This window comes from Mustela putorius, unplaced genomic scaffold, assembly GCF_011764305.1.
Source record: "Mustela putorius furo isolate JIRA1106 unplaced genomic scaffold, ASM1176430v1.1 tig00003909_pilon_pilon_pilon, whole genome shotgun sequence".
Taxonomy (NCBI): Eukaryota; Metazoa; Chordata; class Mammalia; order Carnivora; family Mustelidae; genus Mustela; species Mustela putorius.
Window position 1 is genome coordinate 24,770,443 of NW_025422057.1, and position 18,208 is coordinate 24,788,650.

Consider the following 18,208-nt stretch of genomic DNA (forward strand, 5'->3'; position numbering starts at 1 on the left):
AAGGCATCCTCCCACAGACACGTGGGACTTACGTCCTGCAACTGGGCCTTGAAGACTGCACAAGATGACAACTGAAAAGACTGAATCATGACCTGAGCAACACCCTGTGGATCAGAATACAATGCACCTCCCAGGTGAGAACATAGCTGATGACTTTTTGTAAATGGAAAGAATAATCACACAAATGTTGAGTTTCAGGAGGTGTAGAACAACTTACTTAACAGACAGTTCTCTTTCTCATCTGTAAAAGGAAGGTTTGGAACTAGATGAGTGGTTTCTGAACTCTAGTTTGTATTGTTGTTTCTTAAACCAGTCAAATCCTCTTTTAAAAAATATACCATAAAATGTATGAAACAGATGAAACGGTGCTGTGTTACATGAAGCGGAAGCAGGGATCCAGAGCTCCACAGTCCTCTCTTTTTGAAGGATCCTCGAGGTGCTCCTTCCAAAACTCAAGAGCTCCTGGGAGTAGTTTAAAAACCACTGAACTAGATGATCAAATACATCTGGCTTCATGACTGTATAACTATGATTCACAAATTCTAAGAAAATTTAAAATAGACTCTGCAAAGTTATTGTTTTAGCACCTTTGTGAAAAGCAGCAGCAAAGGGGAAATATTTTTAAATTTGTTAGATTGCTAAATTCTTCATTAAATTTACAAAAAGAATTTCACTATTGCTTTCAGCTTTAGTTGAAAACATAGGCTAACGTCCAAAATTTTATGAAAAATCACCAACAAAGGTTTAGTAAACAAAGAATCACCTAACTCCTTCAACACCAAATTCTCAATTTCAACTCTAACATCTGAAACGTTAACCTTTTGGAATTTAAAAAGTCTATACTCCTATAGGAGGGAAATCATATTGTTCTTGTTTGAAATCCAAATTAAATGTGTGGCAAGCAAGGACTTCCTCTTCAGCTACCCGCACATGACCAATGACCACTGGACTAAGCTGACAGGAGTTTAGATTAGACACAGAAATAACAGCTTAGACAGGAGAAGCAGTACCGTGTGGTGGTTCACATGTGCTCTCATTTCCTCCCCTGCAGAACAGAGGAGTAGTGAGAGTAACCACCTCATATGTTGTGACTTCAGTAAGTTCATGCAGGTGAAGTACTTAGAATAGTGCTTGACACATAGTAAATGCTGTGCTTGCTATTATCACTTTTTTAAAAGATTTTCTTTATTTGACAGAGAGAGTGCGGGAGAGGGAGAAGCAGACTCCCTGCTGAGCAGGGGGCCCAACACAGGGCTCAATCCCAGGACCCTGAGATAAAGACCTGAGCCAAAGGCAGAGGATTAACCAACTGAGCCTCCCAAGAACCCCTTACTTTAACTAGTAATTCCCACACTAAGCTAAGACAAAATATTTCACTGGCTCAAATAAAAAAAATTTTTTTAAAGCATCAAATTTATTAAAATAGGCTAGTTTTGTTAAAATTTTAAATTCCAAAATATCTTCCTTATTTTTCATGGTGTTAAAATATTCCCTCTTTTAAAATGATGGTGACAAGTAAACAGCAGTTTCAAACACCCTTCTCAAAATAAAATAAAAATATCCTTCTGGGGCGCCTAGGTGCCTCAGTCATTAAGCATCAGCCTTGAGCTCAGGTCATGAGCCCAGGGTCCTGTGATGGAGCCCCACATCAGGATCCCTGCTCAGTGGGAAGCCTGCTTCTCCCTCTTCCACTCACCCTGCTTGTATCCCCTCTCTTGCTGTCTCTTTCAAATAAATAAATAAAATCTTAAAAAAAAAAAAATCTGGGGCACCCGGATGGCTCAGTGGGTTAAAAACCTCTGCTTTCGGCTAAGGTCATGATCCCAGGGTCCTGGGATCGAGCCCCGCATCGGGCTCTCCACTGGGTGGAAAGCCTGCTTCCCCCTCTCTCTCTGCCTGCCTCTCTGCCTACTTGTGATCTCTGTCTGTCAAATAAATAAAAAAAATCTTTAAAAAAAAAAATCCTTCTGGGCAAAAAGAGAAGATTTTTAAATGTCATTCCATTTGTTATGGTCCCCAGTGGTTTTTGTTTCTTCTATCTTTATTCACAGGTCTGTAAAAGTTTGGGAAACACTTTTTAAATCACATAAAACCACATTCCACATTAAAATGATAATGGAAAACAGTCATTAATATATAATCCATGTCTCTTCTTCCTTTAACTGATATGTAACTACAAATTGACCTCACTTCTCTCTTTGCTTCCAGGCTGAGCGTAAACTTAAAGAAAAAACGATTCCTAGTAAAAAAAAGACCTTATAGAGTCATGTGACAGAATTCTAAAAAAATCTGTTTAAAATACTATCTTGTTTAGTTTTGTAAATAATTCACCCTTCTTTGTAGGCCCAGCCTTACCATAATCTAGAATCAAGTTTATACAGGCAGTATATTTTAACTGCTCGATTCTGAATCAAAAAGAAAAACATACTTAATATTCAAAATCTGGTTTTAAATTATGTTGTTGAGTTTAATAGTAATAAATATCAGATCTCCATTTAACATTACCATTCACCCTGTTCTTTTAACTTCCAACTTTATAAAAAATGGTCTTTTAAAGAGGCATTCTTTTCATATGCACAAAGCCTGTAGACTAATCCTCTATATTTTGTCATAAAAATCTGCTAGCAAATACTCACTACTTAAAAATATAAGCTTCCATCACGATTATAATAAGAATACAATGGATTACACATTAACATACTTGTTTAATTCATTTGGAGTCAGCTTTCCAAACATTCCACTTAATTTCTTATTAGCAACATTTAAATGTCATTAGTGTGATTTTAGTTCTATATAAAGAATGCTCTGGGAACTTTTGTATGAGCAGAAGTCAACATCATATAATAAGTAAAGCAGGAGTTTGCCCTTTCAACCATGGTTTACTGAGCTGCGAGAATAAGACTGCTTTCTGTTTTTAGTAGCATTAAGCTGCTGCTGTTACCTGAGCATGCTGGCTTTGTGCAAGCTCCTCTTTCCTGCGTTTCATGAGCTCTTTTCTCAGCTCTTTGGGTGCTTTCTCCACTTCATTTATAACCTACAGTGTATAAGCATGCAGGAGGTGGGGAAATAATACTTTCTCCACAGCAAGCATTTATGTGAGCAGACAAGCTACAAGTCAAAGATTAAAGCTGTTAAAAAGTTCAACATGCAATAACATAGGTGTTAGTTCGGTGAAAAAGAATGAAAGGATAGAACATGCTTAATCTCAGTGCAGAAAGGGCCATCACACCACATAAAGGTTAATCAGATGCTTAATTATCCCTACATATTATTCTCTCTTAAAGATCCAAAACAATCAGTAAAGGATTATCAGCACCATTGATTCTGAACTAAAGATGATAAACTCAACTGACCTTCTTGGAAGATCATAAAACTATAAACATATCTATTGACATCGTTTGAAATGTTGAAAATAAGTAAAGTTAATGCCACTTATGAAAGTGCAAAATTTCATAATTGGCTTGATAAAACCAAGGAAATAACTCTAAATTAAATTCATTTAATGAGTCCAAAAAAACAAAAAACAAAAAACAAAAGAAGAAATAAATGGACTATGTTTTCCTTTTTCAGAAAACACATCATTTTATACATGGTGCAATAAAAATGAACGTATTTGGTAACTTTGTGTTGTATTAGAATAATATTCTCCTTTGCTGACAATTTAAGCCAGATTTAGTTGTCAATGTCAGTATTATAAGCACTCACAAAATAAGAGTTTAGTATGCTATGATTTATTACACCAGGTAAAATATATTATAAGATGAAGTATAATTTAAAGTTCCTTCTTTAATCATTTCAAAATCCTAGATATGTATTCCACCTAACAGCAGAACTGTAACCCAACTATGAAAAACAATCATGTGTTTATACAAGTAGAAGCACCAAAAGCAATCAGATTCCAAATCACCACATGCTACTGATGGTCTATGAAAGAGATGGATTTTGATTGAAAAGAGTGTATTTAAAATTCCCCATCAGTAATCCCTCATGAAACCAAATCACCATTAAAAGGAAGAGACTCCCCAAATGCAAGAAATTAGCGATAAGGAAGAAAATACATTAATTATTTAAAATATGCATATCATGATCTCAAACATGTTCACCAGCTAAAAATCTCCAAACCCAAAACAGCAGAAATAACTACAGCCATATATTTAACTATACATTTTTAAAAATTTAATCTGGCATTAAAAAATAACCTCTCAATAAAAACTATTCATAGTTTCAAGAAAACTGACACGGAGCCTCAGTCAAGTCATACATCATGGAATATAGAGAAACCTACATAAAATACTAAGCAGTAAGAAAACTAATTTTTAGAAATGGTAGCTACTTCAAATAAAATTATATACCATTTCACTATTTACCTAAAGAAATTACAGAATGCATAATATTTATTAATATTAGATTCTATGCTTTTAAAAGTAGATTCTCAATATTATATTCAGTTTTATTCATAATTAAATCTCAATGAACCTTAGTATTTTAGAAGTACAACAAAAGTGAATATGCATTTACAGGTTTGGCTGAGATTTTTATTCCAATCCTAATAGAACTAAATCATAATTATTATCCCTGGGGTCTTTTCTATCATGAAAAGGTAAATTCTTCCCCCATACCTCTAGTGTATTAGTACAGGATAAATCATAAAATCACATTTACTAATAGGTAAAACGCTTTTAATTTGGGGAAGAAAAAGACATTAATACAATATATAAATCTTCTTTCTGAATCAGTGACCATCTTTCATAGTAAATAACAGCACAGACTCTTTAACAATATGGAACAGTTTCAGGAAAAATTTAATAATTCACTATAAAGAAACAACTTTACACAGATATTTTCCATATGTGATTCTTAAAGTATCTCTTAATTTCATGGACTTATAATTTCAAATTTCAGTGGTACTCAGCTTTTGTTTTGGCACAATGCTAACCAAGAAAAAATAATTCTTCAAGAAAAAGTCTTTAAGTATGAATTAAATATTACAAATAAATGATAAGATGAACTATTGTTGCCACCTGGAAACACAACATAGTAAGTTTTCTTGAAAGAACCAATTTCTACTATTTTCTACTGTTTTCTTGAAAGAACAATTTCTACTATTACATTAATAAAGGAAAAATGACAGACTGAAAGGAAAATGAACTAGACTTAATTTGAAGACTTGGTTCAAGGTTTAGCTGGACATTTAATGGTAGTTTGTGAACTTGAACAGACCATTAAAAACCTCTTCTACTCCAGTATTTTTGACAGTAAAATGGGATAACACCTCACCTTCCTACAACCCTACATAATTGTTGGGAAGACCAAAATAAAGAATGAATGACTACTATTTAACTCTCAAGTATCATTCCTAATTCTGTAGTCTTAAGTGTACATTAAAAAAAACAGCTTTCGTAATTAAAAGCAGTAGTTACACTTACCTCCTTCTTTCGGTTCTTTAACATATTCTGAAATTTAGACAACTCTTTCTCCTGTTCTCCTTTAATGCGCTTGGCTTCATCTCGTAAGCGATTTGTGTGCTCTTGTTCTAAACGTTCAATAGTTTGTTTCTGCTGTTTTTCTAGATTCTCAATTTCTTGATCATATTGTCGCTTTTTGCTCTGTAAAACAATGTTGCTCAAGATCATTTAACTTTTCTATCATTCATATTAAACTCGTTATAATGACGATGTTTACTAAGAGTACATACCCAGCATTTAAATTTAGTGATGAAATTTAACAGATCAATGAATAAAGAACATGTGGTATGTATATACAATGGACTATTATGCAGCCATCAAAAAACCCTGAAATCTTGCCATTTGCAAGGATTTGCAACGATGTGGATGGAACTAGAGGGTATTATGCTAAGTGAAATAAGTCAATCAGAGAAAGACAACTATCATATGATCTCACTGATATGAGGAATTTGAGAAACAAGACAGAGAATCATAGGGAAAGGGAGGGGGAAATGAAATAAGACGAAACCAGAGAAGGAGACAAACCATAGGAGACTCTTAATCTCAGGAAACAAACTGAGGGTTGTTGGAGGGAAGGGGGGTGGGAGGGATGGGGTGGTTGGGTGATGATCAGTGGGGAGGGTATGTGCTCTGGTAAGTGCTATGAATTGTGTACGACTGATGAATCACAGACCTATACCCCTGAAACAAATAATACATTACATGTTAATAAAATTTAAAGAGAAAATTTAGTGATGTGACACAGAACCTTTGCAATATTGAAAAAGCTGAATGTGCTAAAACACGTAAAGGAATTTTTTTAAAAGGCAAGAATTCTCGGGTGCCTGGGTGGCTCAGTGGGCTAAGCATCTGCCTTCATCTCAGGTCATGATCCCAGGTCCAGGATCAAGCCCCACATCAGCTCCCTGCTCAGTGGCGAGTCTGCATCTCCCTCTCCCTCTGTCCCCCAACTCATGCATGCGTGCTATCGCTCTTCTCTCAAATAAATAAAATCTAAAAAAAAAAATGAGCATTTCTGTTTTTTTCTAACACAGAAAATACTTTTGTCTATTATACAAGAATTAGAATGTTTAAAATTTTTAAACCATCCAAAAGAATATACAGTTGCTATAAAGTACTAAAGTCAGAAAAATTTCAACATTTCCAATAAATGTTTCATAAATCAAAGGTATTATCCAAAGTCTATTTTAATAATGTACTATTATTTGTCATATTAAGATTTAGTCTTAAGATTTTTTTTTAAAGATTTTATTGATTTATTTGCGAGAGACAGAGCATGCGCATGAGCACAAGCAGGGGAGGAAGACACAAAGAAGCAGACTCCCCACTGAGTGGGAAGCCCAATGAGGGGCTCAATCCCAAGACCCTGAGAACATGACCTGAACTGAAGCTACACAGGAGCCTGCCCCCATTAAGAATCTTTTAAAAAAATATTTTATTTGTTTATTTGACAGAGAGCTAGAGAGAGAGCATAAGAAAGCAGAGTGGCAGGGAGAAGGGGAGAGAGAGAAGCAGGCTCTCTGCTGAGCAGGGAGCCTGATGTGGGGCTCGATCCCAGGACCCTGGAATCATGACCCGAGCCGAAGGCAGCCGCTTAACCAACTGAGCCACCTGGGTGCCCCCCCATTAAGAATCTTAAACATCCTATTTCACTGAGACAAATCTTTTGAAATTATAAATCTGCTCTTTCAACAAAAGATTCCTGCTTATTTAATATTTGAATATTATATAATTTTAGATATAGGTAGAGTTTAATATTTGTAAAGACTATTTAAAAAACAAGTAAAGGAGCTCCTGGGAGGCTATTAACCATCTGACTCTTGATTTCGGCACAGATACAAACTCCGAGTTGTGAAATCAAGCTCCACAACAGGCTCCAGGCTGGGCATGGTGCCTGCTTAAGATTCTTTCTCCCTCTCCCCCTGCCCCTCCCCCCAGCTCTAAAAACTAAAAATAAAAGAAAAAAATAAGTAAAAAGCAAAACATTTTAGAAAATATTTTGGGGGAAAAGAGGTGTAATTTTTATAAGGTTCTTGAAAATAGAATATTGAGTACTGGGCCGCCTGGGTGGCTCAGTGGGTAAAGCCTCTGCCTTCAGCTTAGGTCATGATCTCAGGGTCCTGGGATCAAGCCCTGCATCGGCTCTCTGCTCAGCAGGGGGCCTGCTTTCCCCTTTCTCTGCCTGCCTCTCTGCCTACTTGTGATCTCTATCAAATAAATAAATAAAGTCTTAAAAAAAAAAAAAGAATATTGAGTACTATAACAATAGTCAATGAGAATAAAAGTTCATTATTTTCTTAAGAATTGTCAGGTATGGGGGCGCCTCGGTGGCTCAGTGGGTTAAAGCCTCTACCTTTGGCTCGGATCATGATCCCAGGGTTCTGGGATCGAGCCCCGCATCGGGCTCTCTGCTCAGCAGGGGGCCTGCTTCCTTCTCTCTCTCTTTCTCTGCCTGCTTGTGATCTCTAACTGTGAAATAAATAAATAAAATCTTAAAAAAAAAAAAAAAAAAGAATTCTCAGGTATGATTCAACAAATGTAATCAACAATGCCGTATTTCACAGAAAACAATCCTTACTACTTATAAGAACAGCAAAAGAACTATATTTAAAACCTTCATTAAGCTAGATGTTTCAATAAATTACCAAAATTTTTTAACACACTACTTATTTCTTTTCCAAGTTTGGAAACAAGGTAAAAATTGAAAGACTCCATGACAATTATCCTTGGCTAGTCAGCACCAATTTCTCTAGGAGTTGTGAATAAGGATATGGAAGCTTAACTGTAGAAGTAGAGAAGTAAGTGTGTTTGAACAAGCCCCAAGTAGTTCTAATACCCAGACAGGCTTGAGGAAAACTATTCTAGACTGCCTTAAAATCTTGGTTCCTAAGTCTGAGAGGTCAAATTTTAACACTGAAAAATTATGCAGAAATAGGCACACCTAAGAACTTTCTAGACCATCCACTGGCTTTATGATTCCAGGTTTTCATGATAAATTTTAAGCAAAGAAAACTGGAAGACACCCATCACACTGTTAAGTCAGTGACAGGAAGACTGAGATAGAAGATCCTTTCATGCAAAAGGAAAAAAGACATACTAGAACACCAAAGAGATAAAGTCCAGAAATGCTAACAAAGCCAGAGAAAAATCTCATAATCAAAGAACAAGTTCTAAAAGTGGGTTTTTTTTTAAAGCACTAAATTTCAGTATTAACAAAATGGTACAAAATCTAAGACTTTACCATCATTTCTTGCTCAAAGCGCCGGAAAATTTGTTCTCGCTGTTGTTGTAGCTTGCTATTGAGCTGTTGTTGAGCTCTCTGCTCTTCTTTTTGAAGGAATCTTAACTCCCGAAGTTCCTGACGTCTGATAAAATTTAACAGCAATAATGGGGAAGATAGCAAAAATTATACCTTTGAAGTAATGCTTTAAAAAAAAAAACAACTTTAACAATATTTTCAAATGCCAAAGTAATAAGAATAATACAAAATTAGCCAAGACTTAACTCCTGTTTCTCTATTTCTTCACCCTTTGCAGAGACTGAAGGGAAGTCATAAAACCAGTTTTAATTATGTTCTCTACTCACCTAAGAAACCTCAACTCTTCAGTTTTGGAATCACTATCCGTAACTATCTTTGACGTTGTTACACTCACTTCTACACCATCAACAACAAATTTGCGTGTTTTCTTCAATGTTTTCTTTTGTCTTCTTGTTTCCTAAGTGAGATTTTATTTTAGTTAGGCTTTATATGGAAAATACTGGAGACAGAAAACATTTTCTCCTCAACAAAACACAACACAGAGCTGTGAATGTATAATTTTTATGACACCACACTGTAATTAGACACAGGTGGTAAAAAACAATTCACATAAATGACTAATTATCTAACTTTTACATGTTAATCATTTTTCTTCCTCTTTTAACCTTAAGCTCTCAGATACCTCTGCTTTTCAGTTTTAGAATCACTGAAAAAACACTTAAAAAGGAATGCCTGGGGCTCATCCCTTAAAGAACCTGAATCAACAGGGTGGTGAGAATTTGCATTCTAGAAAGACTCCCCAGGTAATTTTTACACACTGCCAGGACTTGTAATCAAAATTCATTTCATCAGCAACAATAATATCAACAGCTCTCCTCCATCTCGGAAACAGAGATGAACATGTGATTTTAGAGTTACTAGAAAGATAACGCTTCTACTGCCTGAGTTACTGCCTACAATTCTCTATCAAGACCAAATTCCATTCCTCAGTTGGTATCTAGTTGCTTTTTAAATCCAAATAGAAATAACAGAAGAATAACATTCCAAAAAAGATAGCTGGCATACATATAAATACTGAGAGCAAATAATTTTGAAATGGGGGAAGGATTTGAAAGCAGAAGGAGCAAAAAGAGAATATGAAAGTACTTAAATTCAAAATGCCTTAGGATTTTAGTTTGTCTCTAGCACTTTCCAATCATCTTTCTGCAATCTCTTAGTGTTCAATTCTCCAGGTTGCCAGTATACTCATGCTTCTCTTCCTAAGTCCTGGACTATGGAACCCTATCTAGCCAGGCTTCCCCTAAAACTTAAAGTGGGTATGCCACCCTGTAAATCCAAACATCCTATTTTCTTCAGTCCCTACTCAAGTATCTATAATTAATATCACCTTAATTCTCAAAAAAAGTATTCGAATTTTTTAAAAAGGTTATTCAGTTCAAATTAACGGAATTTAACTGAAAACAATCTAGGTAATAAGTGTAATAATTTGGTGCAGAGAGGCAGACTCATCAGTCACGCCCTGGAGCCTCTAAGGTCAGTTTCCTAAGTTTTTCCTGCTTTGTACAGTCTTCTCTTCTGCTGTCAACCCAGAGTATTTAAGTGGTCTATGGCTCACCTATATCAGAATTCCATGGATCTTCTGTTACAAATAATGATTCTTGAGCCCTACCCCAGACCTCCACATAGCTCCCCTTGAAACTCATTTTTAAAATAATTTATTCATGTTGAGTATACTTGACATATAATAAATAGTATATCAGTTTCAGGTGTACAACATAACAATTCAACATTTGGTAAATGATCACCATTTAACACCATTAAGTCTAATTAATATCCCTAAATCATATATACCCCTGGTAATTCTTAAGCACACTAAGACTGGAGAATGGCTCTAAAAGCTCTAAGTGTTCTGCATTTTAGTTTTTGACTTTTCGTTTGTTTTATCATAGTGGTTCTCACAGCAGTAGTGATAACTGTGACAGAGGAGGCAACAATGTATGGACCACTGGTAAATCAAGGACTGTTATACTCTAAATGTGCTTCAAAAGTGATCATTCTTTCCTAAATTCTTTCATAGATTAAGGATTCTTCCTAAAATATATCTAAATATGTGCAATAAGAGAACTCAACCACACCAAGTAACTTATAGTGTTTACATCAGGTTGGCAAAAATATATATTACCAAAAAATTAAAAGATTACATCCAGCATCTCTCTCCTTCATTCTTTTTAGTTGTGATTGCCTTCAGAGGCCTTAAGAGTTTTACAGGGTTGGTACTACACTGATTTAGTGCTGTTTTATTTTCAAAATGTCTGTTTCACCTAAACTGTAAATTGCCAAAATGATGAAAAACCCAAACAAGGACCCACATATACTTACCTGCAAAGATATTGATCCACTGTCTTTAGTTTTGCTAAGGAAGCTGGAGATGGATAAATTCAAGTCAATGCTGCTATTATCAGTAGTGGAACCAGTGCCTGAATCAGTATCATTTTCCTTTTGATTTTCAGATTCTGGAACCAGCATGGTTTCAGTTTTTGATAAAGCACCTATTTCCCCTTTATTTTCTGCATCTTCAGAGTTGATATTAATACTCGGTATTGGAACAGGCTGAAGTTCACTGGGCTGTGAAGACGGAGTCACTTGAGGTTCTGTTTTAATTGGCACTTCACATGGAATTGCTTTTTGCTCTGTATCTATCTGAACAGTGGCTTCATGAGCATCCCGAGTTTCACTTCCTAAAGCCTTGTGGTCTGTATGAGTTACTGCACGTCTGACCTTTCTTTCTTCAGCGCTACTGGACTCAGTAATTTCCTCATCTTCATTTGTCCCAGATTCCTCACTGGTCTTCACTATGTTCTCTAAACTGTTGATTAATTGTTCCTCATCTTTACCTTCCACAGATTTCTGATCTATCTCATTAGTTTCCACTACATCTTTAATAGGAACTTTCTCAGTAACACCAGCCTCGGGACCCTCTGTGGGCTTACTCACTAATTTCTGGTCTACTTCAGTCACTTCTTTCCCATCATTACCCTGAGCATCCTCAGCATTGTTTTCAACTGCCTTCTGAGCAACATCTCCTGCCTCATTCCTTCCTATCAAGTTGCTTGTATCACTGATCACATCTTCTAGAATTTTGTCATCTTTTCCCAATTTCTCTTGGCTGTCTTCCTTTGTAAATGTAACTTCATTTTCAACTGGCTGAATGTCTGCCTCTTTTTCTCCAGTCTCTTGTGAAACTAAATCCATTGTCTGAATAGCAGTATCTTTAGTTTCTTCAGATTTCATAATCTTGTTTTCAAACATCTGTTGTTTTTCCTGATCCCTTTCTTCTTCAGGTTTCAGATTCTGTTCAGTATCTGTTTCTAAAGTTATGTTATTCTCTTTTCCTTCAGTGACTGAATTAATGTCCACTATTCCTTGGTCTTCTGTGTCAGGCAAATTTTCAAGCTTGGGTCTCTTCTCCTCTCTTCCATTTTCCTCGATTACTGTTGTTCTATTACGAAGTTCAGCCATAGCTTCTAAGTGAGCATCATTAATATGTTCATTAACACCCTGTGCAGCTTTCACAGGTTCATCAGTGGTGAGATTTTCATTAAGAACTTTGCTGCTAAATTTATCTTCATAAGCATTACGTTCTGTTTTTTCTGAGACAGATTCCAAAATACAAGCATTTTGTGAAAGTTTATCTTCTTCAGAGCTGGCAATACTGAGGTCAGATGAGGCACGCTTACTTGCAGGTATTGGCTAAAAAAGATTTTATACATTTTTAGTGTTAAAACAGAACTTCAAGATGGAGTCCAAAACAATATATATTTTGTATATAGATATAGGATTTAAACAATACATAATGATTTAATATCTTAATTAAAATTTGATAAAGTTATAAAAATAATTTAAAGAACAAATCTTCAAATATGACAAAAATGGGTAGCAAAAGGCAAACTTGTTAATCTTCACCCCTAAAATTAAAGGTTTTGTACTGCTACCTATCAATTAATCTTTAGACACAGGTGCAATTGCACCTCAAAACCTAACTTTAAATATGACCTAAATAACATTTCGTTTCTAAATACTGACCAAAGAGTTTTCTGTTTCCTCATCATCATCTTCCTCTTTGCCATCTTCAACTTCTTCTGTTACTTCAGCCTTTGCCTCTGCAATCAGCTCTCGAATTGGTTTGTTGGAATCAACCGTAACAAAGGGATGCTGTTCAAGCATTAAGAGCATACTTAATAACAGCTGAAACACTTATAAAATTTCAGACACAAAATACACTTATCATTCAGATAATGTTGAATACACATAACTTCAGATAATGTTGCATCTGGGCAAGGAAGGAGGAGAAGGGGATTGAGTAGTAATAGGGCTGCCTGCAACTATGTACTTTCTTAAAAGAATCTGAAGGAAAGATGTCAAAAATAATAACATATCTGGGTACATGTACTTTTCTATGTTTGAAATTTCATAATCTAAATTAAATTTTTTTTTTAAAGATTTATTTATTTATTTATTTGACAGAGATAGATCACAAGAAGACAGAGAGGCAGGCAGAGAGAGAGGAAGGGAAGCAGGCTCCCCGCCAAGCAGAGAGCCCGATGTGGGACTCGATCCCAGGACCCTGAGATCATGACCTGAGCCGAAGGCAGCGGCTTAACCCACTGAGCCACCCAGGCGCCCCCTAAATTAAATTTTAAAGCAAGCTTCAAATGGATACATTTTTAGCTCTTAAAAAAATAACAATATATATATAAATCCTAGAAAAAGCCTCAATAAAAGAATTACAAAAAGCTTTAGAGTTCTGTTAAAAGTGTCTGCAAATAAGGTCACCTGGGTGGCTCAGTCAGTTAAGAATCTGCCTTCAGCTCAGGTCATGATCCCAGAGTCCTGAGATCCAGTCCTGCACTGGGTTCTCCACTCAGCAGAGGGCCTGCTTCTCCCCCTCCCTCTACCCCTCCCTCGCACCTGCTCATGCCCTTTCTCTCTCAAATAAATATAATCTTAAAAAAAAAAAAAAAGGTCGGCATATACCTGGTTTTATGACATGGTTCTAATATTCTTCAGAGTAAGAAGACATTTTATTCATTTTTGTACACTCAGCATCACTTAATAGTGCCTGTCACAGACTAAGACCTTCTAAAGTGGGGGTAATAAAATAATAAGAGAAAGTGTGTTCTAGGGATGTACCTGTTGCACAGAGCAAGGCAATTTTTTCTGCTTTTCCTCCGAGATAAACAGATCAACCTAAAACACTAGGATGCAAAAGTAACTCAATCTAACAGTAACAGCCTCAAGATTTGTCATTCTGTTTGTCTACCTGTAATATTATTTAACAAGTTTCTATTTCAGATATTACAAATAGGTCCTCCTATAAAACAAAATGATCCAATCACTTTAACACCATATTTTTAAAACTTAACAGTCAAATATTATTGAATATTTATCCTCACTGTAAGAGATATAAAAAAAATTAATTAGCTCATTACCCCTGCCCCCAAGGGGCTTGCTTTCTAGAAACGGGAGAGACAAAGTGGAAAAAACTAACAAAATGGAAATAACTAACAGAATAAAAAAAATACAATTAAACTTAATCAAAAAAGCACAAAAGGAATGACTTGTAAGCTAAATGCCTTTTGGTAATGGCAACACATATGTTTGTAGAGCAAATGTATACTACTACAATGTATTCCAATCTTCCACAGGGAAACTTGAGTAAAAAGAAAATACACTGAATGAATCTGGAATTGTATTCTTCATAACAAGATGTTAAAACAATGACATGATCACTGTGATCATATTTCTCTTCTCTTACCTGCAGTAGCTGAGATGTAGTCCACCTGGAATCCACATTCTTTTCCAAGCATTTCTTTAGAAAGTCCTTAAAATTTGAAGACCTTCAAAATAAAATTTTAACAATGATATTGTTTTATTTTCTTGTTATTAAAATCAAACAAAACTCTGGTAAGTTACAGTTGTGTTTTTTAATGTATATAATACTATTCAACATAACAAAACTGGTTAATGAGAATACTAAGATTTCATAATAATATTTAAGATGAATATTAAGATTTGTAAATATAAAATTAAATATATATGTATGTAGAGTCATAGTTTCAGACATTATGATATAGTCATATATTCCCAAGTATGCCAAAAATCACAGAAACTCTTCTATTAAATTCCACAAATATAAATTAACCACATATATTCCTCACTTTCTTACAGTATAGAAAATACTGTATTATAGGGGCGCCTGGGTGGCTCAGTTGTTAAGCGTCTGCCTTTGGCTCAGGTCCTAATCCCAGGTCCTGGGATAGAGCCCCACAGCTGGGCTTCCTGCTCAGCAGGAAGCTTGCTTCTTTCTCCCTCTCGAGGCGTACTCCCCCTGCATGTGTTCCCTCTCTTGCTATGTTTCCCTGTCAAATAAATAAATAAAATCTTAAAAAAAAATACTGTATTATATACAGTTGCTTCATGTAGACCTCAAATCACTGATACTTTCAAATTTATGGAAAAAGTTAGTTATAAGAGTTTGTGTGGTTCTTAAGTCTTAAAAAAAAAAAAAAACCTACCAAAAATCAGTCTTCTACTCATACAGTACATTGTAACTAAACTTAAATACCACATAACTAAGCTTTGTACTATGTAACGAAACTTAAATATCCTTGAGAAGCTGGGAGAATAAAACATCAAGTTTTGCTTTGTAAAAGGCTTCATTTAGAGTATTTTACCATTTTGATGGCTGTGCTAAGGTAGGGGGCTCTGATTTTGCTATTTTTAGCAGCACTCGCATTGGATTTAATTCATGATGAGGTGGTTCTATCTCAGCCATTTCTATTAAAGTGATACCCAGGGACCAGACATCAGCTTTGTAGTCATAGGGTCTGTCCTTAGATGTTTCACACATGACTACTTCAGGAGCCATCCTATGAAGACAGAGAATTGAAAAGTTAAGATGTTTAATATAAGAATAACAATTGCAAGCCATATAAAAGATAGACAGTATAATCAATTATGTGAGCAAAATTAATGAGTCATAATAGGTGATAAGAGCTTCTGACATAATACTATAAATCCATAAAGCTGAATACATACCAATATGGTGTGCCAATAAAGGAATCTCTTCTTTGAATTGTCCTTGTATTTTTAGCTGATACTCCGAAATCCGCTAGAAATAAAAGCAATCATACAAAGTATTAATAGTTTTTAGCAAAGCTCACTGTACTTCACATAGGGAAAAGCATTTCAAGTCTTTAACAAGACCACTCTTATTAAAGGGTAAACAAAATAGAGTAACTTCTCTACCATCCTAATTCTGACCGCACTCTTTTCACCACAACACCCTCAAAAAAAAACTGCCAAAGAAAATATCTTATCATTAATACACTTAATATTACCACCCTTATACATCTTCAGATCAAGAATTCTTCAGAATTGATAAAAACAAATAGTAACTTTAAAAAAGACCAGTCTAATAACACCTCAAAGCAAATGCCAACTAGTGTTAAATGATATAATTAAATTGATAAACATAAACATTTTTTTCTATAGGGTGAAAAGCAGAAATTACAAAGTAGCCTTTATGACAGCATATGTCTTGCTAATTTCCTCATAAAATTATAAAGAGAAAAATCAAAAACCATGTTTTCTGTATTAAGTTATAGAGAACAGCAACATTATAGCTTTATCAGTTATTAATCTCACCTTTTCAGCTTAGGGAACAATAGCAACACAATTTGCTCTTGCTGCATAATTACCTCAGACCATTTATACATAACCTTTAAAGTTTCATGTTTGAAATGCCATAATTCTCAAAATGAATAAATATCAAAAATCCAGTATTTGGTGCTCATACCCCCCAAAGTGACACAGAATATATACTCAGTAAATGGTAGCTACCATTAGCAGTCATATCTGTAACTTTAACCTTTCTGCTATTTTGTTGGTAGAACTCTTAAAGCTCATGAAATACTGACTGTGTTCTAATTATTTGTCTATTATATGGTGTGGTTTTTTTTGGGACCACATAATTTGGGGGGGGGTTGGACCACATAATTCTCCCATTTAAAAGACAGTGGTAGGGGCGCCTGGGTGGCTCAGTGGATTAAGCCACTGCCTTCGGCTCAGGTCATGATCTCAGTGTCCTGGGATCAAGCCCCACATCGGGCTCTTTGCTCAGCGGGAGCCTGCTTCTCTCTCTCTCTCTCTGCCTGACTCTCTGCCGACTTGTGATCTCTCTGTCAAATAAATAAATAAAATCTTAAAAAAAAAAAAAATAATAAAATAAAAATAAAAGACAGTGGTAGCTATCTATTGCCTGTAGAATGAATTTCAAGCTTCCTAATGTGGTGTACAAAATCCTTTATTACATCAGATATTTCATTAATGTTTTATAATGAAATTCATAAATGAGTAAGCAAATAAAACATATTAAACTTGGAAGATTTATCTGTAGAAGATACAATGTAAATAGATTTATTCAGGACTCTTTACCACTATCCAAACCTCCTCAGCTTACAAGCTTCTCTTATGCTTTTGGAGGAAGGATTTAAACCACAATTTGAATTCCTGCCAGAAGAGGTTATGTACTCAGGTAAAATGAGCTCAGTACTTATTCAAGTATTTTCCTAGAGGCTATTAATGCTCTTTTCTTTTCAACTTTCTCCTCCCCAAAATATGACTAGGGAAGGAGATCCAGAAACAGACCTAAACAACGGTCCCTTGTCAACACTCACATTTCTCTAAGCACCCTTATGAACAGGAGGTAAACTAAAGATGGACAAAAAGGTACCTTAATTGTTGTGCAAAGGGGAAAATTAAGGTTGCTATATGCTTTGTAGTTCTATTTATAATTATGCCATATATATATGTTGGTCTGTTGAAAAAACATTTTACCCATTTATTTCCATTTGTAACCATATGACCTGATAAAATCATAAAAATTTTGTTACTGTGGTGTATTAAATAGTTCTTGAGGATAGTATGGTACTTTACATTCGTGTACATGTAACAGGGTATCGCAGAAATAGTAGGTTCTCTAAGTATTTATACATTAATAAAACAAAAACTGCAACCGTTTTAAATGTCAACCAACTCGACAATTTTGGTATTCCTAAATCTTCAATAATTTATTATTTTTAAAGGTATGCACTCTTTTACACAAAAGTATGTTCTTATATTTAAGATTCTGAATACATTTACAGAAAAATGTGCACCAAAATGGATCAAAATGATAATGTACTATTTTTAAAAGAGCTACCAGAGTTTAAAAAAAAAGATATAAAACATAAAAGAGTAACTACATCAGAATTACAAAACCTCAGTTATGAGGTGAGAGAACTCAAGAAAAATTAGAAAAAATCATTTTAGAAACAAAGACTAAACTAGAAGAAATGCAAGAGCAAATAAGCACAACAAAGTCACACCCATTACCACTTTACATTCATTAGGATGGCTAGTGTTGACAAGGATGTAGAGAAAC

General features: G+C 35.0%; 1 protein-coding gene across 2 annotated transcripts in view; it reads right to left on the reverse strand.

The window, feature by feature from the left end:
- SLK (STE20 like kinase) overlaps positions 1-18,208 on the reverse strand; it is a 62,161-nt gene that overhangs the window by 16,528 nt on the left and 27,425 nt on the right. The window contains exons 5-13 of one of the 2 annotated variants that reach the window (XM_004749321.3): positions 15,823-15,895; positions 15,459-15,653; positions 14,540-14,621; positions 12,808-12,936; positions 11,104-12,474; positions 9,051-9,181; positions 8,707-8,830; positions 5,427-5,606; positions 2,942-3,034 (exon numbers count right to left, since the gene is read on the reverse strand). In XM_004749321.3, the coding sequence (XP_004749378.2) occupies positions 2,942-3,034; positions 5,427-5,606; positions 8,707-8,830; positions 9,051-9,181; positions 11,104-12,474; positions 12,808-12,936; positions 14,540-14,621; positions 15,459-15,653; positions 15,823-15,895 (2,378 nt within the window). The remainder of the gene's footprint in view (positions 1-2,941; positions 3,035-5,426; positions 5,607-8,706; positions 8,831-9,050; positions 9,182-11,103; positions 12,475-12,807; positions 12,937-14,539; positions 14,622-15,458; positions 15,654-15,822; positions 15,896-18,208) is intronic. The other variant, XM_004749322.3, reaches the window with a different exon arrangement.